Below are 27,208 nucleotides of genomic sequence, written 5' to 3'. Positions count from 1 at the left end.
CCAGAAAATTCTCTTCTGTAGATGTATTCCAAAATGATACTATAGCTTTTTATAGAATTAGCGTAAGGATTTTAAATGTAATGAAATTGACAGGAACTAAAGAAAGCCAAAGCATGCCAGTTCTAAAAAGCTAAGTTTATCCAGTTGTTCAAGACGTAATTAACCTTTTGTGTATTTTGTCTATAACGGTCTTCTTTCTGAAAATACTGTTAAAAAGAAGCATCTCCTTACTAGGTCACACATCTGAACACAAATGCAATTATCAAAACATGACCTATTTCTGAAAAGCAAAAAGTAGAACACATTTTAAATGAGATTACAGCATTAAACTTGGATAGGAAAAAAAAAAAAAGAGTGGGGGACTGGAAATAGTGTTCCCTGGGTAGATAGCATTCTGCAGTGGCAAATAATAAATTGAAAATTGCTTTCCCTCTTTAACCATCTCATAACATTCTGGTTGTTACTGGGCAGGAAAAATATCATTATTATTTTCAATATACAGATTCATTGCAGTAATCACATGCAAATACAATGTCTCATTAGTTCTACAAAAATTATGTTCTATAATGCCAGATCACTTCTTCAGAAGAAAAAAAAAGAACTGAGAACCTCTGACTTGCTACAAAATTAATGCTACCTTCTATTCATAAGGGCATCACACAACATGATGCCTTGTGCACCCATCTAATGTAATCTCATTTGTAAAATACACTTTTTTACATTCTCTACCAGTTCCTGATGTAGGGAACCACATTTTAAATTGTTCCGCAAAGACCATTCAGAAAAATGTTAGATCTATCCTATAAATACATCTACTGTTGGCATAAAGTATTCAAAACCAACAATGCCTCAAATATGTATATAGTGGGAATATATCATGTGACTGAAAAATAAAAGCTACTTATATAGTATGCATGTCCAAACATACATGATATGAAAATTGACGAATAACATTAGAAGTGATAAATCAATATCCTTCTCTAATCCTGTAAAAAAGAATTTAAAAATAGACTGGGAGATGGCCAAGTATCCTGTAACCATTGAAGAACCTTCTAGTGATTGTTTTGTTTAGTGTTTTAAAGCAGAAATGGCAAAATGGGAGGAGGGAGGGAGGAAGGAGTGAGGGAAGGAGAGAAGGGGGAGGGGAGAGAGACACAGCCAACATAAGCAGAAGTTTTGTTACAATATCAGGCAAAATGTTCAAATGTTCAAATTCTTTCTCTTTTCCAGCCTGCAGCACGTCTAATTGCTGTTACTACATTCCCTCACAAACCTTCCTATCTAGGTACTTCAGTGACCTAGATTCTCAAATATTAATTACACTTACTCACAATTTCATGCTTTTTTCTTGAGAAAGAGACTAGAGATCTCATACTGGTTTCCTAAACTTCAAGTAATTAACTGTTAGCATAATGATCCACTGTAAACCTTTTAGATATCACTGAAAATTTGCTTACATATTCAATAGTTAAACACTCTCAAAGGAACTTTAATGAAGTTGAAGACAATCAAGCATTTGCCTTAAAGTCTTTTCAACTCTGAAGCAAAACAAAGCATCAAATCACTGTGTATATCTTCCAGTCATCCAATGCAGAATGCCAAACTCAAATACTTCTTTAGAGTTTAGGAATTTTCTCACTTAAAAAATTAATCACATTTAAAAAAAACTATTTTCTGATCATAGGGAAATCATAACACTAATTGCCCCTATCTAAAAGTTAATAGCAGCTCAGAAACTATTTCCAGCAACTTCAGCCCAAGAAAGTCCGAAAAATTATTACTTAGAGCTAAGGAAGACTCCCAAAAATCTTACAAAGTAACTAAATGGAACAACTTGCTGCCTCTTGCTCAGCATTCCAATAAAAACACTAGCATGAAATGCACTTTCAGCTGCAGGATATTAATGATCTATTCACTTCTAGGTATTTTACCAATTTTATTTATTTAAAGAGCCTTGAGGATTGCTTCATTTTAAAGTTAAGACATTCAAGGACACAAGTATCTCAATGAAGTACCTAATCAAAGACTCATTCTTCAGTAGTCTGTCATTTACCTGCCAAAACATACTGGTTTGTAATCATGACATTCTGCCAAACCAAGATTTGACCCAATGTTATTAAGGAAATGCATCTTAAAACATTCTCTGAGAAATATGTTGCATGTACAAATCAAATATATAAAACTAATTGCTTCAAACTTGGTACACTGGAATTCTCTTTCTGACAAAACATATCGGCAATGCCCTGTTGAAAAAGTTATACTAAAAGTGATCAGCAGAGAGGTAGAAACATAATGATTTGATGGTGAATTCATAATGTAAAATTTATGAAGAAATCCCTATCCTTAAAAACTGGTACAAGTCAATTAAAATCCCAAACTATTAACAGGTTTTACTGCATCAGAACAAGTGCATAGTAAACAAAATTTTAGAAAGTTAGCTACCAAGGCCTTCTATCAACAGCTGATGTTTAGTATGCTTCTTAAATGTATTAAAGACTGTATGAGTATCACCAACCACAAAAATGCAATAGTAAAAATTAAATTGTAAAGTACTTGGATGTCACAGAACAAACCAACCCTTACGAAAACAGCAGGGCAAATCACCCCCATTTCAGTTGAGATTTAGCTTTTTCTAGCATTTTAAAAAAAAGTCGAACTTGATTAGGAACCTTTTAAAAGAAACAACACACCGTGATTCGTACTATCAATATAAATAGTTGTGGCTATCCTACTACCTTGTCAAGAATTAACCATGCACGTTTATGTCATTCCTCTGATGGAACCCTTCTCAAGTTACAGTTAAAATAACATTGTTCAAGGGAGAGATTACATACCCATTTCATTAATAGTTGCTCTTGCTTTTGAGACAAAAGAACTAACTTCACTTGAGTGCATTTTTGCTCTTTCTTTAAGGTCAGCACCTGTAAGTGACATTTCACATACATGTTAGCAAGCTGTATACAGTACCGTAAATACATTTTCAAAAATAAAGTATTCCTGTGTTCCAAAAAAAACCAAATCTATTTTGACACAAGGACAGTTCAAATGGGTCACATTCCTTTTCCACAGATTTCAAGGAAAACATGGACTGTTTATCAAGGAAAAACGAAACGAAAAAAACCCAAAACAAACAAAAAAAATCAAACTAAACACCACCAGATTTTCACTAAATATATTCTTCCCAGTGACATTTCTTCTTTTCATATTAAAATAGTTTATGAAAAATAGCATTTTCGCTAATATTTCACCTGACATATACTTTTACTTTCCCAACTGTGTCACAAAGTCTGATAAATACGTGTTTTTCACATTGTGCACTTATTATTCTTTTATTGGCAGATCATAAAATAACCTAGAGTGCATATTTTTACGTTAACATATTATATTTATCTAAATAAAAAATTCTGCAGTGGACATAGTACCATTTTTCAACTCACTTTACCAAAATGTATTTTTGAATATGTTATATACCATATTTTTGTTCTTCCAAGAAATGCTAAAAATCGAAATTTTTAATCTATTTCTTCATGAATATATGAAAATAATTCTGTTTAAAAAGCATACTGTAACTGGAGATGGTTACAAAAATGTGTTTTTAAAAATTCACTGATAGGCAAACCTGACATTTTCTCTCACGGATGTGTCAAGAAAAAGAGAAACAGACAGTAATAATAATTAATAAAAGCTAAACACAGAGTAAGACAGGAAGTCCATCTTTCTTACAGAAGAAGAACACATGAAAGACAAAAATCTGCCTATACACATTTATTCTCTAAAGAAGTGCAACATTCCCACTGCAACTTAGTGCATATTTTTTCCATTTGGTAAAAATGAACCTATTAATTAGTCTCTTGGCACATGTCTGAAAAGGCTAAACAAGGAATATAACCAATGCAAAAAACACTTTCATGTTTCTCTACTCTGAGAATCAAAATGTTATCAATTCAGGAAAATGGACTCAATAGATTAAGTAAAGCCTGTAACTCTGAATTTGAAATTAAGCAGTCATAGGCTTCCCCTTTTACCTTTCTGGACTTAACTCATGCTAGACACTCCTGACTCTCTTCATCAAACATAGTTTTAGATATAATTTTGTTGACAGCATTAGTTGAAATTTGCAACTCTAGTCTAGCTCTGTGAAAATTACTATCTCAATCTGACATCTTCTGATAGACATCCAGCTGCTGTTTTAAGGTTACATGCCCAACAGAGCAGCTCCACATCTCCCCTTCTACTACCATCATAACAAAGCTCCTCATTTCACTAAGACTTTTGTTCTCCTTCTGTGCGTGTCAACAGAAAAACAATGAAGCTTCAGTCTTGACTGCATTTGCATGTTTCCCAATGAATAATGTCAAGTTTAATCTACGCTATCAGACACCTTACCAAAAGCTTCCAAACAGCCTTCTAGGGTATACCCCAATTGAAGACAGTATGACAGGCCAGTTGAGCTGGCAGTATAAAACAGGAATTACTGTGGTCAAGTCTGCACTGCAGCAAAATTGCAATTGCTACCTTAGTAATTCACAATCAATGCATACAGAAATCTTAGCAGGAACCTGAAAAGCAAATAAAATTTGCATGCATAAATCTGGATAGAACTCTAAATCATACAGAACTGCAAGCAACTTTCACAAATACATTTAAGTATAATGGTTCCGTAGCTAAAAAACTTCATAAAACTTCGTGACAAGATTTGCTTTAAAAGTTGTATCAGCAAGTGTGCTGATATAAAAAATACCACTTCTCTGATACCAGTTAATGCCTGGGTCTAGCTTCTACAACTCTGTCCAAACCATTGCCTATATAAGAACAACAATAAACTGTGTGCCTTACGAACAAGAAAACTGTATGGCTGTGCAATCTGACTCAAAACTTCTACACAATGAAATCCTGCTCACTGGGCATACCCTTGAAAAGTATATACAGAAAACATCAAAAGAGGGGCACTGAACCTAAAAAATACCTCTAGCATTACTCTTAAGGAAATCTACTGTCAAGATAAGACGAAGGCAATTTTTAGGTTTTGATTTATTCAGAGTCCTTAATAAGGACTCAAATAAAAGGACTCAACCACAAAAAATCCAATCCCTCTAACAAAAAATACACAAACTGCAGACTTCTTCCTTCATTTAGAATAAACATTTCCTTGAAGATATTTACAGAAATCTATTAAATTTTCAACAAAAACTTTTGTGAGAATGGATTTAAAGGTAGGTCCAATGTAAAATTAATGATTTTGAGTACTGTAAAAAATTTCTAGGACAACAGCTGATCTTAGTGCCTTAACCAACTTCTGTAATCTTACATTTCCCTTTTTAAGTATTTCTCCATCATAACTGTCAAGGAAAGAGAAAAAGTTCTTTTCCTAACCCTTTTCTATTTTAGCCCTCCAAAGCATAATAATAGTAACTGAAGCTTTTTCAGACAGAAGACTTTTAGGCAGAAACCATTCGCTGCACTCCAACAGAACACACACCTTGGCATCCTCTGGTTCACAGGAGATGGAACTGCCACTGACTTAATACTTTTGTTCCTGTTATAAGATTCAACCACTGATCAAAGAATTCTTGAAGAATTCCTTGACCCATATAGCAGAGAACTATTCGCATGTTTCTTGGAAATCTGTTCTCAAGTCAGAAGTAGGAAAGGTTAAGTTTCTGAAGACAGCCATGAAGGAGAGTGCAGGTTCAACCAGAGACTTCTGCTCTCTCTGCTATTGAAATCAAAGATCCCTCCTCTCACCCCAAGTTTCCTACTTTAAAGTATCTGAAAATAGTATTTGCACAACTGCTGAGAGCAACAAAGTAGCTAAGCTTTTCAAACCACAAAAACTCTCACAGAAGGAACTCTGCAACTTTCCCATGGGCCACAGCTGAAAACTGTGGACAGGTCTGGCCTATCTGCTTCCCCACATCCACTCCCAACAGACTTTGGGGGCTGTACTGTGGGTCCCTGACTCCACACAACACTGAACACAGGGCTCTCTAAGCCCTTCTACCCAAAGATGTAAGAAAGGGGGAACCTGACCTAACAGTGAGCTGAGGCAAACTAACTGTTGCAGATTTGATTGTACACTGCAATTATGTCCCCACATCCATCCGGTTTGTACTGAAGCATGAATCATTGCTTTCTCCTTATTACACTTTCTGGCGTCTCGATGCTTTGTTCCATTGATTGAATCTCATCTGCCCAGAAATGCAGCAAAAGCTTGACAAATTAACTGTGATTATAGTGGTCATTCCCCCCACCTCCCACCTCCTTGCTCCCAGCACTTTACAAAATCCTTTTTACACTACGCAGTGCCATTTTCAAATTACTAGCTGTTAGTACAGGACAAAAGAGAAGTGCAACAGTGAAAGGCTAAATTGACACTGCAATCAGCTGCTTCCTCCTACAGCTACAGGAGGATTAAGACAGGTAATCTCAGCTCGTAATGAAACTCTTCTTGAACCAACTTAATTCACAGAAGCATCACTTCCAAATTTACAAAGCAAACCAGTAGGAAAGCACTTTCCTGCCAATTTCCAATGAACAGTCCGGTTTGCAAAATACTGGTACAAACAGCAATCTTTAGGAGGTCCGCTGAGCAGCAAGTACATAAACTGGTATTTGCAGATCAAACCTTGAAACTACTGTGAGGAAGATGCATGCCATTCTAAACACTACCTACGCTTCTACTGAGGTTTGTCAATCCAAAAGAAAATCTCTGATTTTGATCCACCACTTTCTTATTTCTCCCCTTCAATACTGAGAGAACATAGAAAGGTTAGTTATTTTTTACCTTACTTCCCATAAGTATAAAAATCCTGATGTAATCAATTAACACTCTGCATGTTTTTAAACATTTGGCCACTCAATGGTTGGCTGTTGTACACTGTCAGTCTACAGAGTTTTTGCAGCATGTGCCTGTCTTGCATTTCACAATGATGCCAGAGAAAATGTTTATTTGAGAAAGCCAAGGGAAGTCCACCAAGATAGGCAAATTGCTGATATTCACCAGAATTTTTCCACCTACACGTCTATATGACAAGGATGGCTATGTAACTTGGAGAACACACCAAAAGAAACCAAGTTTTACAGTGATGACTCTGACCCCCGTGCCTCTTGCCTTATTTGGATATTTTCACACACTTTCTAAACAGAATTTATATATTGTTGAAAAGCTGAGTGTTGTGTTTGAAAAATCTGTTCCAACATCTTTGTATAAGCTTCACTTTGAAAATACCACAAATGCCTAGAAATTTTCTTGTACAGTACTGTTCTATACTACGCTTTAACACATACTTCCAAAACACACCACAAAAGCTGTAAACTGTTTAAAATTTAATGGTTTATACATCATAACTAAAATTTTAACTTTACTCAATAAATATTCTTATTAAAAAAGTCTTTTAGAAATCTGGCACACCAAAATTAAACAGTGAAGTTATTTGACCAAGTGTCAAATGGTGCCCAACGTACCTTTTCTCGGCGAAGAGGAAAGGAAGTGACACATGCACATGCATTTGAGGTAGAATAAAGTATGAAATTCTTACCATAGCACTGTTATTTTGAGCTTGCCATTTGATCTTGCTAAACACAGACTGACCAGTTCTGTCAGCACACCAAAATTTCAATAAGGAAGTGACATCCAAGAGTATCAGAAAACACTCTTTTGCATACTCTGCCCAATTCCCCTGTATCATTAGCAAGAACTACAAACACCGAAAACTGCAAAGCAGAGTCACCACCTACAATATGTTTAATAACCCAACGAAACAGGTTACGGAATTTATGAAGGAAATTTACAATGCTTTCAGCTAGGACCACAAAACATGCGTTACCTTACCAATTAAAAGGTTAAGAACTGCTAGGTACCCACAGCTTATTCCCACACAAAGTAACTAAGCATACTGTGAATTAATATCTCTCCTTCTCCACACAGAAAAATAGACACTTAAGATACTGAACAAAAATACTGAGGCAACTTTGACATACATTATAGATTAACTTATAACTACCACAAAAACACCAGCCATTAGGGTACATGTAAATATCTTTCCTCAAAGGCAAATGTATGCAGCTCCTGCAGAAGCCACTGGAAGAAATCCAAGTTTAGCTGAAATCATTAGAGAACCCCAATCAACTTTTATGAGGTTAGGAATACCCCAAAAAGGGAGCTGTGCATATGTATTTGAGGACAACCCTACAGCCAACTGAAGTTCAAACTCAGAAAGACTTACCAATAATTTTTTTCTCCAGATTTCCAACAATTTCAGAAATAAAGTTTTTACATCCTTAAATCTATTCAGGACAACTTAATTCCCAATTTTGAACAGAAACTGTAGTACCAAATATATTTATCTAGAGATAGTGTCAAGTCTAAGGTAAGTAAAACTTTATTTAATAGAACTGGTGTTTGTTAAATACATATACCACAGTGATAAATGAGTTATGACTATTACTCTGCTGACAGATACATACTTGAAGTTAACATCCTTAAAATTCCTTCAAAAAACCCACAGCAGCATAATTTAAATTTTATTATAATAACAATAATAGCATGTAGATTGATGATTTGTATTTTGCTTTCAACTACCATTTTTCTGTATGTAACGCTATACACTTGAGGAATCACAGTACAAAAGAAAGTCAACCACTACTGAAATCTCTCGCCTGTGTGAAAGAAAAAATATTTTATGCTTTATAGACAAAATACGCATGCATTCCAGTAAGAATTCCATTGCGCTTCCCAGCCCAGCCAGACCCAGGATACTCAGATCATCAATCTCTACCTGTTAAGAGTCTCTGCTGATTGTATTTTTGAATAAAAATTAGTTCAGTTTGATCAATTAAGAACAGATAGAATGCTTCATAAATATTAACTATTCCAGACCATCTTTCACAAAGTAACAAAAAAGATTATCACCTATTTGGCAGAGTAATAGAAAAGTCCAGACTGGAAGAAATCTCTGGAGATCACCTGGTCCAACCTTCCGTCACATGCACAGCCCTAGACTAGGTTATCCAGGTTCTTTCACGCCTTTGACACTGTCTCCCACAGCATTCTCCTACAGAAGCTGGCGGCTCATTGCTTAGGCAGGTGGTGTACTCTTCGCTGGGTAAAAAACTGGTTGGATGGCCGAACCCAGAGAGTTGTGGTCAATGGAGTTAAATCCAGTTGGCGGCTGGTCACAAGTGGCATTCCCCAGGGCGCAGTACTGGTGCCAGTTCTCTTTAATATCTTTGTTAAATCTCATGAGATTCTTGTTGGCCCAATTTTCCAGCCTGTCAAGGCCTCTCTAAATGGTGGCTCCTACTTCCCACATACCTTCCTCTTCTTCTACTTTGAAGTCATCTGCAAACTCAGTGAAGGTTCAATCCTATCATTAGAACATTTACAAAGATATTGAGTAGTACTACCAGACCCAGCATCAACCCTCAAGGAACTCAACTTGTGACTGCCTGACTTTAAGCCTTTAAGATTACATCATCCTTTGATCTTGGCAGGTGAGCCATTTTTCATGGTCTGTATGTCCAAACTCTATTTCACCAACCTGTCTACAGGGATGCTAGAGAAGAACATGTCAAATGCCTTGCTAAGGTAGATAACATCCATAACTCTTCTCTCATTCACTGAGTGGTTTCATCACAGAAGGGAATCAGGTTGGTCAAGCACAATTGACCCTTGGTAAATCTGAGTTGGTTTTCCCAGCCACTTTCTTGTCTTTCATGTGCCTGGAGACAACTTCCACAAACCTTGTTCCATAATTTCCCTGGAGAAGTGAGTCTGTATTTTCCCAAATCTTTTTTTTTGCAGATGGGTGTAATACTTGCCCTTTTCCAGTCACTTAGGTCTTCAACAGCCTTGCAAATATGATAGATAGTGGCTCTCCAGTGCACCAACTCAGATGCATCCCATCAGATCCTGTTCATCCCATCAGATCCCGTAAGATCGGTTCAGATCGACCTTAACTCAGTCCTCCTCTGCTGTCAGTGGTTTGCTGTTTACTTTGTTGTCACTTCTTCGCACAGAGACTTAGGAGCTGACCTTTCCCAGTCAGACCAAGGCAAAGAGAAAATCGAGTACTTCTGTCTTTTCTGCATCATTCATAACTAAGCTGCCAGTCCCATGCAGCTAGTGGACCAACATTTTCCTTGAACTTCTGCTCGGTACTAACACACATACAGGAATTTTTCTTATTATTCTTGGCACCTTTTGCTAGTTCGAGCTCCAGCTGAGCTTCTTCCATCCTAAGCATATCTCTGCATACCTGAGCAGTATTTCTGTATTACTCTTTGGGAGTCTGTCCTACTTTCCAAAGGTAAGGTAAATAAACAACTCCTCCAAACATATGTATAATGGAGATTTGAGAGATTAAAAGACAGGAAGAAAGCTTTTTTTTAAAAATATATTTTTAAGAACAAAAAGAAATATTCAAATCTAAATATTTAAAAGCCACAGAACACACAAACTTATAATGTACTCAATATATTCCAGTGTATTCCTAAATATTTTCAAGATTTTTATATTCAAATTGACTCTATCAATATGTATAACTTAGTTACTAATTCAGAACATTAAGAAATGTAACATCATTTCATCAAGATTCATGGTTTTTAATTGTGAGGTATGAGATATGTGAAAGTTAAGGATAAAGGGAAAACTATTACTGAAATACCTACTAAACAAATAACCGCTAGCTTCTTTTATAAGTATTACTGAGAAGAAATATCTTACTCACAAAGCAGTACAACTTACTCTCTGACTTTTTAGTTCTCTGAGATTTCGTACTTTAAACTTTTACTTGTTACATGCACGTTTGATTTAAATTTAAATTAAAAGATCATTTCCTCAAAGATTAATCTCTAAAAGAGCAATGTATTGTTGGCAAAACGTGGCTTTGCATAACCCTTTTTTTTTTTCTTATTCCTTAAGGATAGATAAAAATCTAAGATTCACTCACATTAACTGCCTATGCTGTAGAGTACCTCAAAACTTTTCACTGAGGAAGGAATCCCATGACATTTCATGTCAGTCTCCACATAGTTTTATCCAAACTTTCATATCTTCTAATACTTAAAATACTTCCTTGCTATTTATTTTTTAATTTGAAATTAAACAGACATGATCACCACTTTTATGTGGCAAGTATGACTTGGTTCTCTATGTTTTACTGCATTTCATACCGGAATTAAAAAAAAAAAAAAAAAAAAAATCACACTTCAGTAGTTCAAACAAATTAGGTAGGGAAAAACCCCCACAACAGAAGAAGTCACATATCACAAAATATTAAGCAAGTGCCAAAAATCTTCTCTCATAAAAGGGAATGGAGAACCCCAGAAGTTGTATGGAATCATTCATAACTCAATTTTTCAGATGCACAAAATTCTTAGAAAGTCAGCGCACTCACCATAAAGGTCCAGAATGAAATGAATACAGGTTAGGGTACATATGCTCATGACCATTAGGAAGAAATTTTAATGTTAGCTACAAGGAACCAAAAAGGTAAAACCTGAACATTACCACGGTACCCAGCCTTAAGAGTGAATTAATATATTAAAAAGCTGCCTCTGAAGCCCCAAAGAACTATAAACAAACAGTCACTGACTAAAAACACAGACCTTGGCCCTATGCCTATTTAATTAAGTTGCCTCTCAGTCTTTGATACTGTTTCACAAACATTAAGGAGGTAACAATACATTTTTAATAATTCCCTGTTAATAACATTTTGTCTAAGAAACTAGTTCACAACATATGGTTATCACAAGATTTTTAAAGCAACAGGCTTCATAATTCACCTTTAATAACATCATAGAATCACAGAGTGGTTTGGATTGGATCCTCTAGTTCCAACACCCTCCACTAGACCACGTTGCCCAAAGCCTCATCCAACCTGGCCTTGAACACTTCCAGGGATGGGGCATCCACAACCTCTCTGGGCAACCTGTTCCAGTGCCTCACCACCCTCACAGTAAAGAATTTCTTCCTTATATCTAATCTAAATCCATCATCTTTTAGTTTAAAGCCACTACCCCTTGTCCTATCACTACATTCCCTTGTAAACAGTCCCTCACCGTCTTTCCTGTAGGCCCCCTTTAGGTACTAGAAGGCTGCTACAAGGTCTCCCCAGAGCCTTCTCTTCTCCAGGCTGAACAACCCCAACTCTCTCAGCCTGTCCTCACAGGAGAGGTGCTCCAGCCCTCTGATCATCTTCATGGCCCTCCTCTGGACTCGCTCCAACAGCTCCATGTCTTTCTTACGGTGGGGGCCCCAGAGCTGGACACAGCACTCCAGGTGGGGGTCTCATGAGAGCAGATGGGCAGAATCACCTCCCTCGACCTGCTGGTCACGCTTCTTTTCATGCAGCCCAGGACATGGTTGGCTTTCTGGGCTGCAAGTGCACACTGTTGGCTCATGTTGAGCTTTTCATCAATTAACATTCCCAGGTCCTTCTCCTCAGGGCTGCTTTCAATCCATTCTTTGCCCAGCCTGTGGTTTTGCTTGAGATTGCCCCAACCTACATGCAGGACCTCGCACTTGGCCTTGTTGAACTTCATGCAGTATGCATGGGCCCACCTCTCCAGCCTGTCAAGGTCCCTCTGGATGGCATCCCTTCCCTCCAGCGTGTCAACCACACCACACAGCTTGGTGTCATCGGCAAACTTGCTGAGGGTGCACTCGATCCCACTCTCCATGTCGCCGACAAAGATGTTAAACAGCGCCGGTCCCAGTACCCACCCCTGAGGAACGTCACTCGTCACTGATCTCCACTTGGACATCAAGCTGTTGACCACAACTGTTTGACTGCGACCATCCAGCCAATTCCTTATCCACTGAGTGGTCCATCCGTCTAATCCACGTCTCTCCAATTTAGAGACAAGGATTCTGTGCGGGACAGTGTCAAATGCTTTGCATAACTCCAGGTAGATGACGTCTGTCACTCTTCCCCCATCCACCAGCTCTGTAACCCCATCATAGAAGGCCACCAAATTTGTTAGGCACAATTTGGCCTTAGTGAAGCCATGTTGGCTGTCACCAATCACCTCCTTATTTTCCATGTACCTGAACATAGTTTCCAGGAGGATCTGCTCCATGATCTTGTTGGGCACAAAGTTGAGACTGACCAGTCTGTAGTTCCCCGGGTCTTCCTTTTTCTCCCATTTTAAAAATGCAGATTATGTTTCCCCTTAAGAGTAACCACCTACTTTCTCTAGTAATCATTTGTTTTATTAACAGGAACCACAAATCGTGTTGCACACACATATAGACACAAGTTCTTGCACACACCACTTGAACTGAGTACAAAGAAAAATGCATTTACACGTAACTTTGATAAAAAGCAAGGTGAATTCTAAATTTCAAAACAAAATGAGAAGGATGCTGGCTGCAGTCATTTTAATCAAGGGAACAACAGTTTGGCATGAAAGATACTACGCATGTTTCCTACATAAGGAAGTAATTTAAATTAATAAAATAATTTATTTTCTATGCAAGATTTTAGATTTCTGAAGTTCTCTAAATGTGGACATATGATTTTTAAGTCAAAATTGATATCGGTATTCTTCCATATGATTTGCTGTCATAATTTACTAGCATGACTTGGATCTGTACTTTTGCACATATCCCCTTTGTGTCACAGAAACATTCCTGAGAATCATCAAACTGTGAAGAACAAACAAAATGTCTGCAATTCCTGCATATTTGAGCCTTTGACAGCATGGCAGTTCTGAGCATTCCCTCTGGTAAGATGGCAGTCTTGTAGCTCCACTGCTATAGGTTATCTCATATCTTGCAATAATTTACACCCAGATCAGCATATTTAAAGCACTAGGTGCTAAATCAGTTCCCATAAATGGGATATTTCAGAAAGCACAATTTTTGGGGTTTTCTGTACTCTTTTTCTTTTAAGTTTTAGAATGCCAAGCCTTTCTTAAAGGCCAAGGTGCTAATTCAGACGGATTTCCTCCTCAAATCCAGGAATCCTGAACATAAACAACCCTAACTTTACATACAGAAGTTCTACAATTCCTTTTCAATGCCTATGCAAATTCAGACCAGATATAGATTAAAGTCAGCTGGCTCTTTTTCCATCCTGTCTATCCAGCTCTAAATTTAGAAGCACCCAACAATATTACTCCTGTTAACCTTTTCTGCCACAAAAAGGCAGCTTGTACCTCACATGCCTTTCCTGAATACATCTTCACTTGAAGAAGGAAAAAAAAATAAAATAAAAGAATCATTATAAGGATCCTAGTCACACCTCTTAAAAAGAAAGCCAATTTTTTCCCAGATACCACCCAACATATTTTGGTTACACTTCCATCAATTCTACAATTGCCACAGACACTCCCTAGTTCCTAGCATTCTCTTCTGTTCATCACAACAGGGCTTCCTGCCATTTCCTCCGTGACACTTGAAAGAGACCAGTAGTGGTGGAAAGGTACAAGAACAGGACAGTTACCTGTTTCCAAACACTGTTAAGTCAATATAAACTTTGATTCTGTGCTATGCCTCACTTCTAGTGACCTCTGTCAGGCTAACAAATCAGGACTAGCAGAAGACAGGCACAGAGGCAGCATCATCCTTGACTCTCAGATAGATATAGAATCAGTGGAGAAGATCCAGGAGGAGAAGACAGCAATAACGGCAACAGCAATGAAGGTCACCTATCAAGTGGCTAGGAACCACAAATACAGACCTCTAGAGTGATCAAGTCATGATAAACCTGTTTGTCCCAATCTTCAAATAATCCCTCATACAATAGCCCAGCTACTTAAACACATCAAGACCATGAGTTTACACCTCACATCACAGTAATGATAAATATCAGTATTTAATAAAAAGCAATGTATGTTGCAATTACTATTTAATACAGTTGTGGTTTTTTTAACAACAACAAAAAAGTAAAGCTACTTCCTACACCACTTGTATTTCTACATTATTTCCACAATAAGCATTACAGAAGTACTTCTTTAATCCAGTCATTCTGGTAGCCTGAATACCCAACTTCCTCAAACCACTTTTCATTTTCAAATTCAATCTTCACTAAGATAAGTTCTACATCATGCCTACAACATGATGTGCACTTACTTTCTGGTAATGAGATGTAACTGAATTCTTATACAGAATAGCATAGTTCAAATTAGACAACCATACAAGCTGCACCTTTTATCCTACTATTTAGCGCCAAAGTAATGGTGGAATCACTAATTGTGATTTCTATTTATTCTACACTTTCCATAAGATCAGCACTAGAGTTCTTGGTTTTTAAACAAAGAACTAAGAATAATTTACTCAACAGAATAAGAATGTATGGATATTTTAACACCACTACCACTGAAAAAAATAGCATTAAAGTAGCACGGCATCTCATTTGTACCAATTGCAATAGCTTTGCGGTGAGTCTGCTAATATCTAATCTCTATAATGACAAGTGACATGGTTTTCTATCTTCTAATTAATAAGCAGGCATTCCTAAAAATTGCTAGTGGTGACATTCACCTTTCTTCTTTTACCTTAAATGGATAGTGATATTCAGACAGAACATTCTTAGTAAATAGTACTAAGCCTTTCAACTCAAAAGAAATATGAACACACCTGAAATTCTGAGCAACCTGTTGTTTGTTCCACTTTGATTTCTAGTAAATTAAGTAATCAGAAAAAAATAGACATCTTTCATTGCACTATTACAGATGACTGACTCAAATCTTTTGCATGTACCATACATCTGACCACTGCACATGTTTTTTTAAATGTTAAAAGGAATTGATACTGCTGGGTTTATCTATTTTGATTAGTAATAATTACAAAAATAGTTAACTAAAAGCACACCCAGTTTTATGAGCTGTAAATAGAAAAGGAGGAAGTGTGTTATGTGGTAAAAAGGAGAAAGTCAGAATCTCTTCTTTAGAAGTCCTGAAGTAAGTAAGTATTCAAGCATAAATCCTATTAAAGAAAGGGGGAGTTATTCCTGAGAAAAACCACAATTTGAACTGTTAAATCACCTGAATGTAGATGAAGGTGTGGGTGAAAGCCTTTTTCTTCTTTTTCATTAGACTCCATCCCATCCCTTGATTTGAAAGGCATCACCCAGTATCTCTCTAGCTGCCCATTTCCACCTCCCCGCAAATGATCAGTATTAGACATATTGGTATATTAGCTGGAAACTTCCAGCAGATCAAGATTGAGTGACACTAGATTCTGTGTCTGTGCAGCTATGCAGCTAGTGATACTTTCAGTAGAACATTTAAAGCAGCAGGTAAATAATACATGTAGTATATGAAAATAAACATGCCTTGTGAAGAATATCTGTAACAATAATCATGACTTGTTGCCTCCCAATTACAAGATGATCATTCTCTACATACAGCAGACCACAAATAAACTTGAGGAAACATTTGAAGTAATGGCCTTAGAAAAATTAGATGAGGTGACTGCTGAGTTTGACTGGGAATCTTTTCAAGCTATAGCAGGTGAGAACAAGGACTTTTGTGGGAAAACTCAAATAGAAGAAGAAAAGCCTTCAAGATTAAAGATATGGAGCTCAGCTTCAGCCGCTTTAAGTTTATTCAGAAAGGTTAAATCTTTGAACTAAAAAAAACCCCCCCAAAACCCCCAAAACAAACAAAAAAAAGAAGCATTAAAATGGCTGGCATTCCTGCACAAACATTTCTGGCTCATATTAATACTGGGCTAGCACTCAAGGCCAAAGTCTTGCCATTCCACACAGTACTGTGTGAAAGTAAGGACTAGTAAGCATTTGAGCCATGAGCAGGAACATCTCTTAATTACGCTTTGTTCACACAAAAGTCAGACAGGAAAATAGCAGCTGCAATTCTATTTCTCATAAGCACCATGCTAAGCAGCTCACTTCCCCTTATTCCAGTGTCCCCAAAGGCTTCAAACTGACTCAGAAAAATAAACAAAAGTGTTTGCAAATGGCAGAGTTTCCCATCCATTGAATATATTTTCAGCCCCAATGTTGCAAACTCAATTCTATTTTCTAAGGACTTGTTATTTTTAAAAAATTTCAGATATTTGATCTATTCTATTTTTAAAAGACTATCCAATAGACTTGTCAGCAAATTACTTCAGAGATAGAAAGGAAAGAAAAGGAGATCTAACACTAGAATATTACCTGCCATCTGGAGGAGCTTAACAAATTATACAGATTGGTGGTATTTGAGCCCAGAACTCAATCACTTAAAAACCATGTCCATCCACATGCAGTCAGCAAGTTCCAGCTGGTGACAGGAATTCCACAAAGACATGTTAAAATCTCAACAAGAGACTATTCCAAACCTAAATTTCTTACATCCTACAAAACTCTGCTGCTTCAGTATTAACTTAAACTACCAACATTAAGTTGGAGAACATTGTAGACAACTACATATCTGCACCTTCTTATCATTAAATAGCTTTTGGGGGACTGTATTTTGTCTAAAACAGGCAGGATCTGACTAAGAGTAACAGCATTTCTTTTACTTATCTTTTAAATTTCTTCTGGTGTAAAACAATAAAAGAGTTGCCTGATGTGTATAAACAGAAGCACACATATATTTCTATTTATTAAAACATATATATGGAATCAGCACTTAAATAGGAAAAAAAATTTTACAAGGAGAAAATGATCTGAAGAGACATTTCAGAATTTCTTCATTTTCATATTACCTATATTACTTTTACAAAGGAAAACAGTTTGAAAAGTATATATTATCCGCAGCAGGGGGGTTGGAACTAAATGATCTTTAAGGTCCTTTCCAACCCAAACCATTCTATGATTCTATAAAACAAATGTCCACTGACTGCATATAAAAGAATTAAACTACACACAAGATTCATATAATTTTCATTATGGCCAGGTCTCCACCTCTTCCTATGTCACTGCATGAACATATTATAACTGTGAATATATAAGCAACTCCATGCTACATTTATGTGGATTCAGTTATTTTGTTCTCCTGTAGCTTTCAAGAGCGGTACATTCACTTTAGATGCTGCAAAAAAATACATTTTACTGCATTAAACCTACAACAAAGGTGTCCTTAAAGGAAACCAGGGTAAGTAGCAGGCAAAGACAAGAGAAGAAAATGTAAAAATTAATTACTGGAAGTTTTTCTTCATATTTGTGGCAACTAGCACACATATAAATAGTTGCATCGTGTGTTATTCTACACCATTTATAGAAGGAAGCAGATATGAAACTATCTGTTGTAAATTGTCTTAAGATGAAAATGCCATAGATTCAGATATGTCTAAATACCTCTGCTACATGATCGTTTTATTCTTTTCAAGAGCAAGTGGAAAATAATTCTTTACCATGCAATAACTATTTTTGCCATGTGTTGCGCACATGTATTCTATTTCCAGCACACATTACCACCAAGCACATGAGAGCAGATTATTTTTGCCAGCAGGTTTTCTCAGCTACAGATATAAATGGCAAAGCAGGCTCAGTTCCCTCACCAATAAAGAAATCAGGTGCCATAGGCACTTAGTACACCAGAGCAAAAGGTTAGTTAGCTCATACAGTGCACTATGACAACCTACCTCAGAGAACTGTGAAGAAAACCAGCAGCCTTTCTTCACAAATCAAGACATCAAATACCCACAGACACCACATGAGTATTTCAAGTGGAGATGACCACTCAATTTGACTTAATACTTATGGAAGAGATCTGGACTTTATACACTGCAGCGGAAAGTCAAATATTCAGAGGTACATAAAGAACTTAATTCTTAAGTGGCTCATCTAAGCACAAATGCAGTTAGCAGTGGTGTCCTGAGTAGCACAGGCCTAGCCCAAAGTTATCCTTATCAACATAGTATTAACAAGGCTAATCAATACTCCGTATCTTTCTATTAAAGTAATCTTCACCTGGTTTTAGCCGCTTTAAAACCACATTTTTTAACCATTTTATATGGAGCATAGACGAGTGAGTGTAACATCCAACAAAAAAATGGATCCATATGCCTGCCCTGAAACTGTAGCAAAAGCTCCAGCCAACATCTGAAACTAAGCTTGCAGCTTTTGAGAAGATGTAGGAGAGTCTATGACAGACATGGAATTTACACATAATAAAGATTTGATTGCTTTCTTTTAACTAGGATTTGAAGATGATGAAAAGAGTGAGAATTACATGAACTAAAATAGTGACCCTCCATCATAATCATGTTAAAATGAGTCTGGTATCATGCTGGAGTCAACCAAATTGCTCAACACCCCTCCTGACTTCCTATCATCACCAAACCATGAACAACTGGATATTACTAAAGGACAGAATTCTGTCTAATAAAGTCCATTGTGTTTTCTGTGCAATAAATAAAATTCCATCTCAAAATATGCAAATATGCAATATGGGAATCTAAAATGTATTATTACAGAGATGTACAAGCAGCTTGGAAACACAGATTAAGTTCCTGAATTGTCTTAATGCAGGTTAGGATACTAACCCAGCTTTCAAGAGATCTGAAAAAAATAAATTAAATGTCTTCACTCTTATATAGAACTTTCTCTCTATCCCAAGATTTGAAATGAAAGACTTAAAGCAAAAGCACATTGCTGACGCAAGCCTATAAAGAAAGACAGCCAAACAACATTTTGTAATTTAGGAATATATCTCAAACTGGTAATCTAACACCTAATACTCTGAGGCACTGCAATTCCAGACTCCATTAAAAAACTGCAACTGTCCACAGGTAAAGCCGTGAGAACAACAATCCTCATAAGGCATCTCTCAAAGTTTGCACAAACTGCCAGCCATGAGGGACTAGAAGTACAGAAAGAATCTTTTTCCAAAACCTGGGTTTCTATGTGAATAGTGCTAAAGATACTTTTGGATTAAAAATAGCTAAAAAGCACCTCCCTAAATACTGAGTTCTTAGTTACAGTTCACCAAGGCACTCTGAAAATACAATGGGAAAAAAGAATAACCCTCTAGGGCTGCAACACCTGTTGGAACAGGCTTAAAGTGACTTCAAGCATCCCACTAGCAGAGTTAAAAAAGAGTATGGTAACATTATAGTAATGTTGGTATTCATTACCATATAGGACATTTTTGGAGCTACCCCAGCTAATGACTCAAGATTTCATTGCTGTTGTCATACAAAACTATAGTTTTTTACTGGGTTTCAGTCTGGCTGGCAGGTAAGCCCCCACCCAGTCGCTTGCTCACTCCTTACCAGCAGGACGGAGAAGAGAAATGGAACAGCAAAAGAAAGTGGGGCATGGGGGGTGGAGAACAACCCCGTGGGTTAAGATAAAGGCAGTTTAATAAGTGCAGAGGGAAAAAAAAGAAGAAAAGAAATGATGCAAAAGCAATCATCCACCAGACCAATGCCTCACCAGTTCCAAGCAAAGTTTACTTTGGAAAAACAACTCCCCATTTTCACTGCTGAGTATGACATCATATGTTATGGAATATTCCCTTGCTCAACTCAAGTCAGCTGTGCCAGCTGTGTCCCCTCCCAGCTCTTGTCCACCTTCAGCTGACTCACTGGCAGAGGGGACCTTGATGCTGTGCAAGGACTGTTCAGTGACAGCTAAAACACTAGTATCTTATCAACACTGTTTTGGTCACCAATCTAAAACACAGCACCATAAAGGCTGCTATAAAGAAAATTAACGCCATCCCAGCCATAACCAGTACAAGTTTGTAAAATAAGACCACTAATACTCAAAGCATTTGTTAGCACATAGATCAACAGAGCGCTACAGAAAGCTGATACATTAAATGGTATCAGAGGACGAACCTGAAATGCCCTGTGACTTCAAAGAGCCTAAAAATACCAGTGAAGGCCACACAGATATTCCTGTAGCTTTAGACATTAAATCAACAGTTACCTAGCTCTAATACACCTGCAAGAAGCTACACAGCCTATAGCTTGCTTAAAGATGACAAATTACATCATACTAAGGATTTTCCTGAACAGGAGAATCTCATGCATACCAAGAAGACTTTGCTCACTTCCACAGAAACAAAGACTGTTCAGATACAGCATCCTGTCCAGTAGTGTACCCTACCAAATCTAAGATTTCAGCAGTGCTGAATCTTTCAGTCCTCAGACTTTGATACACACACAGACACCAGAACTGGTCTGTCGATGGTTATGCAAGTTTCCAGTTAGGTCTGTTTTATTACAGCCAAGTTCATCTGTGCATCTCTATGTTACGCACATAGGTAATTGTAAAAATTTCTTACATGGTGTCATGTGCACCGATCGTCATCCAATTACAAGCCTCAATGATACAGGATAGAAAAGGGAAAAAAAAAAAAAAAGAAGGTGTGATGCATTTAAGTGAGTAGCTGTACATGAAGTTTAACACAACTCCTAAGCAGTGCCACAAGGACTACATTCCAAAAGACAAATCCAACTGTAACAAGCACATGAAACGCAGGAAGTCATTTACACAGGTAACCTAGAAAAAATGGGTTTGTATAAATCTGATTGAAATACTGTAGAACACATTTTTTAAACCAAAATTAAATCTATTGCAGTTGCAGTAGATACATAATATAGCTACTGAAGATGCACTTCCAATCCATACAAGCTCAAATAAGCCAGTTACATCACCAAAGACATCTGTGGATCAAACCTTAGAAAAGCATACTAAAAAAAGATGACAAATACAGAACAAACTATTTCTGATTATTCTCTAAATATTGAAATAAAAATCTGGGTATATTTTATATCCAGAAAGCAGAGTCTCTTTATAAGAGGAACTGGGAAAACAAATTGTCAGACCACCTAACGACATCCACTGCAGAACATAGCTTTCCCAACACAAAATGTTCTGCATCCATCTGGTATCTTTTCCCATTTTAATTTAGTCTATTCTGGTAAAATCCACTCCAGAAAAGACTCCACTATTTGAAAATTCATTATAACACTTTAAGTAAGGTCTGCATGTGCATTTCATTATTCCAGGTACTCAAGTGAGGTGCTTTTCACTGCTTCATAATTATGTTGACAAGATGTCACTTTCATTTAAATTCTGGGACAAACTTGAAGATACTTTTCAACAGCTCCTGCTTGTGTCAAGTTTGCACTCCAAGTCACTACAAATTTTTACTCAAGAGACTGTATTATTTCTGTAACCATCCAAAAGATATTGAGCATTGTGTCAAACATCTCACAAAACTGCAGAAGTTCTCCAACTGTTCAGGATCCTGTTTAATTTGCTTATTTGCAAGCTATATGGTTACATTTATTCTCATTAATAAACTGGCATTCAGTCATTTGGTTATAAAAGTCTTGGCTCTAAAGTTATGCTCAAAGCCTCTATTTTCCATTAAAAAACCCAAAAAACAACAAGCTGCACTCCCAAATTTTTCACTCAAACTAGTATAAACTAGATGTAGGACGGGAACTCAAAATGGCTAAGTATATCCTTCAGATGTTTGTCTCCCTAGGTTTTGTGTAAAGCTAGTCAAAAGAGAGGGTACCCTAGGGAACAACTCAGGCTGCCATACACAAGAATCCAAACAAATACATTTCTCTTTCAACCAGTATAACTATGCTTTGTGACTGCTTCTCCAGAACATAATAACAAATTACTTAGTAACTAATATTTCAATTTAATAATTTTAAGCATTCAATTTGATCAATTTTTACTATGCATTTACGACAGTTTTTTCAAGGGCTTTGGGAAAGTCATGCCCGTTTCCTGTTACCCTCCTCTGGTTAAACTGAAGAACTAACCAAATTCCACTCTCAGAAATATATTTTACTTAGAATTTAACAGGGGTTTTTTTGTGGTTTTCACTGAAAAAAAATATTTCCAGAAAATATCACATTCATTGTATGCATTTGTTCTAATGGTTAAAAGCCTAAGACAATTCATTAAAGTATTTAAATAGAATAATTTTTAAAAACGGCGGGTTTTTTTAATCAGCAGTTAAAACTTAACACAACCTCACTATGTTCTCCAGCAGCCAAATACACACTTTAATTCTGCTTTTATACTTTCCAGCACACGTAAGTCAGCTTAATGACACCAAGTATAGTACAGCCCTGCATTGCTCAAAACTAGTTCTAAAGACAGATATCCATCACGTAAAATAACCCCATACTTTAAATAACTGAAGTAGGTGTTGGTTTGTAGCTCCATGTGATTGCATTACAGAGTGCAGCCTTAGGTAAGCCTTACACTAGTAAAGCATTAGCTTGACCATTTGTTTTAAGTCACTGTTCACAAAAACATTGAATCTGCTTGGCAAGAATCACCATGTAACTAGAGGACCAATTCAGAGAGATTTAGTTTTCAGGTAAATCCTAAGTAATAGCATGTTTCTCAAGTCCAAGATGGCTTCAGTTCTAATAAGGAAGGAGAAAGAAGAATGCTTGTTGGGATCAATTAATTTTACATTTTACATTTCCATTTTTGAATTAGATGTCACCAGCCACACAAGAGAAGGAATGGTCAGATGTTCTGTTTCATCAGCTTTAAAAGGCAAATCTCAAAATTACATCAATCAAGGAAAAACACTGCTAAAAATATGACTCTCTAGCTGGCTTTCATAATTTATCTTTCACTAATGGCCTGATCTTAAATTTGTTATTCATCAGCTTTGTGCTCAAATATCACAGTGAGCTACAGTCTACAGCTCATTCAAGACCAAAAAAGGAAGAAAAATTGCACAGAAATATCCACAAGTAGCATCCCAGCTGAATACAATCAATTATCAGAAACTTTTTTTTTTTTTTAAGTTTTATGCTGTGGCAATATTAGCTGTGAATAAAATTGTCTCTACTTCCACTACAGGCTATGAAAAACTTTGATACAGGAGAACAGTACAGTGTGGTTGACAGTACTTTCAATTCAAATAGTCTTCCATCAGTGGAAGAATGGAGTCTCTCTTAGACAGAAATATGTTTTTATAAATTGTTCCTTCCACTAAAGGAGTAACTAAACTAAGGTTGTCATTAGAGAAATTAAAAACTAGAGGAGAGTTACCCACAATATTTCATAGACAAGTGTTTAGAGCACAAAATGTAGGAAGAGAGAGACATCTAAACACGTCCAGTACAAACCTGATGACAAGAATCTTGCACCTCAAGTAAGGGATGGAATGAAGAACCAAGCAGCTACAGATTTAGTCTCTTCTGTTGAAGTTCATCCACTTTAGCTTCGGTACAGTACTAATTACACAGTACTTGTCACTACTCACTCAACTGGAGAGAAAGTTTCCTGACTGCTTTTATTTAGCTCATTTTTTACAAAAGTTCCTCTGAGACTTTATATGACCAGTCCATCCTCGACGTCATAGTTCTCCAAGAATAAAGGTTTTGCCTCAGTCTTATTTTGGAAAATCCATAATAACTGGATGTGGTGAATTAACTTAGGCTGGCTACCAGGTGCCCACCAAGCCGCTCTCTCACCTTCCCTCCTCAGTAATACAGGGGAAAAAATACAGAGAAAAGCTCCCAGGTTGTGGTAAGGACAGGGAGATGTCTCACTTGTTACCATCATGGGCAAAACAGACTCAACTTAGTAAAGATAAATTTATTGCCAATTAAAAATAGACTTGGATAGTGAGAAATAAAAACATCTTCCCCTACCCTACTTCCTTTCCTGGCTCAACTTCACTACTAACTCTTCTACCTCTTACCCCACTGCTGAGCAGCGCAGGGGGGGATGGGGAATGGGGGTTGCAGCAAGACCATTCCACTTCGGCTCTGCACTCCTTCCTCCTCACTTTTCTCCTGCTCCAGTATAGGGTTCGTTCCATGGGATACAGTCCTTCAGTAACTGCTCTAATGTGGGTCCTTCCCATGGGCCACACTTCTTCAAGAATTACTTCAGCATGAGTCCTTTCCATGGAGTAGTTCCTCAGAAACAGACTGTTCCAATGTGGGTCCCTCATTGGCTGCACCTGCCCAAAAATCTGCTCCTGCACAGATTACTCTGCACAGGCTCCTGCCAGAAGCCTGCTCCTGAGAGGGCTCTTCATGGGCTGCAGCTTCCTTCAGGAGACGTCTACCTGCTCCAGCGTCGGGTTCTCCATGGGCTGCAGTGTGGATATCTGCTCCAGAGCGGTCCTCCGTGGCCTGCTGGGGGACAGCCTGCCTCATCATGGTCTTCTCCATGGGCTGCAGGGGAACCTCTGCTCTGGTGCCTGGAGCACCTCCTATACCTCCTCCTTCACGGACCTTGGCATCTGCAGGGCTGTTTCACATTTTTTCTCACTCTTCTCTCTCACAGCTTCTCTACATGGGTTTTTAACATTTCTTAGATATGTTTTCACAGAGGTGCCACCAGCATTGCTGACAGGCTCAGCTTTGGGCAGCCATGGGTCCATTTTGTAGCTTGCTGGAGCTCACTGTGTCCAGTACAGGGACAGCTCCTGGTCTCTTCTCACAGAGGTTACCCCTCTCCTACCAAAACCTTGCCATGTAAACCCAATACACTGGTTTAAAAACTCCATTCACAACTACAGATTAATTTTAAGAAAGCTCTATATATGAAAAAAATCCCACCTTTCCTAAATTTTTCTCAAGTCAGGCACTGTAATCAGCAATGAGAAGGCAGACAAGTGCTTCTTAGCTCAAAGTATCATAGCTGATTAGAGCTGATTTAAAGACCACACTGTTGTTGACAATTCCACCCATTCCTTTTGCCTGCCTCCTCAACAGGAAAGTACATAGTTATATTATCATATTCTTATTGAAAAACTTCCTGGAAACCTCCCATTTGTATTTTTTCTGCAGCTAAAAGGTGTATGTATATTTATCTATTTTTGCAGCATAAACTAAGCATGCAGCTATTTACTGTGCCACCATGTGCTGCATTAACTACAAGCAATTTTTATTTGCTAATTTCCCAGTACCTTCTTCTACAATTAGCCACAAGGTTAAGGTAAACATGGGCAGAGTAAAATGTATCAAATAACACACTGAACTCATCTGAACTACACTGCAATACTAGAATCATGTAAGTGATTAATTAGGAACACACCAGCTCTGCTGTACTTAAGGCCAAGAACAAGCTTTTGTTTAAGATGAACTTTTCTAGCTCTCAGAAATCCACAGTCATTCCAATTTCTTCTGAAATTCAGTGTGCCTCCTCAGGGTAGCATCTGGAGTTATCTGATGGAGGTACTTCCAAAAGAAAGACATTTAAACCAGTTTTTCTTATTGGGAATTTTTCTGTATAGACTAGGGGATCAAACCACAATCCTAACTGCACTCTTTATTGGCTCAGTTGTTCAACACATGCTCTAGAAAATCATGACAGCTATCAGTTCTTTCAGAAAAACAACATCAGAAACAAAATTAAGAAGTAAAATAACCGATGTCTGACAAATGCAAGCCATAGACTCCAAACTCAACAGATTGATTGTTATGCACACTCTCACAAAACGTAGCTGTCACACGGCTGACCAACTTGCTGGATTTCACATAACTCATGTTGCTCTAGGGGAAATGCAACTGTAATTGAAGCTAGTGTCTACAGGCAGCCAGCACTAGTTTGAACCTTAGTGAAAGTCTGGAATGAAAAAAAGAGGAAAGAACCCAGCTACAATCTACCTCTGAAGACATTTATTTTGGGGAATGAAATGTATGTACAGCAACAAAAATATTCAAAAGACACTACAGTATTTTCATGTATGATCTGAATCCTCAAAAGAGATCAGTGGAGTAATACATGAACTTTTTTCTCAGTTCCTGTGCAGGAGCTGGAATCCGGAGGACCAAAATATGCTCTGGGAAAATATACCCTCTCTCCTTGCTTGTTTAACAGAGACTGGAGGGAAAAAGGAGACTACACCCACAGTAATACTTCCCTACTACTCTTCTTAGTTCTACAAAAATAAAAGTAGATCAAGTATTTGAGAGCTATTATGGAACTCCTCTCTGCCTCCACATCAAAACCTCATAAAGGAGGAAGTCTTCAAGATCTGCTCTACCAGACTTGTCTACTTCATAAATTTCTGCCAGAAAAACTACACCAGCTGGAAATTGCAGCCGGGAACCAGACACCACACAGCCAATTCAGCTGTGCTGGAAACAAAATTCTGATGTAGACAAGTTATGCCAACAGGAAAAGTATTTGTGCTGGCTTTACTCACACCACAGACCCGAACGATGAATTTTTGCTGGCAGAAAGATTACTTCTGCTTTTCCAAGAGGGGGCTTTATTGGCCAAGCAAAGTGACTTTTAGGGCAAAGTGGTTTGAAGAGCTCCAACATCAAAATTTTCCAAATTGTCTTGAAAGCTGG

At 37.4% G+C, this 27,208-nt stretch overlaps 1 protein-coding gene across 2 annotated transcripts in view; it reads right to left on the bottom strand.

Moving 5' to 3' along the window:
* Positions 1-27,208, bottom strand: part of AUH (AU RNA binding methylglutaconyl-CoA hydratase) — a 118,806-nt gene that overhangs the window by 79,469 nt on the left and 12,129 nt on the right. The window contains exon 4 of one of the 2 annotated variants that reach the window (XM_075741277.1): positions 2,835-2,921. The exons of the other annotated variant lie outside the window; for it this stretch is intronic. Within the exon in view, the coding sequence (XP_075597392.1) occupies positions 2,835-2,921 (87 nt within the window). The remainder of the gene's footprint in view (positions 1-2,834; positions 2,922-27,208) is intronic. 2 annotated transcript variants of the gene reach the window in all.

Source organism: Balearica regulorum, chromosome Z, assembly GCF_011004875.1.
Source record: "Balearica regulorum gibbericeps isolate bBalReg1 chromosome Z, bBalReg1.pri, whole genome shotgun sequence".
NCBI classification, from domain to species: domain Eukaryota; kingdom Metazoa; phylum Chordata; class Aves; order Gruiformes; family Gruidae; genus Balearica; species Balearica regulorum.
Note: the sequence above shows the minus strand (reverse complement) of the source record. Positions and strands in the feature narration are given on the sequence as shown.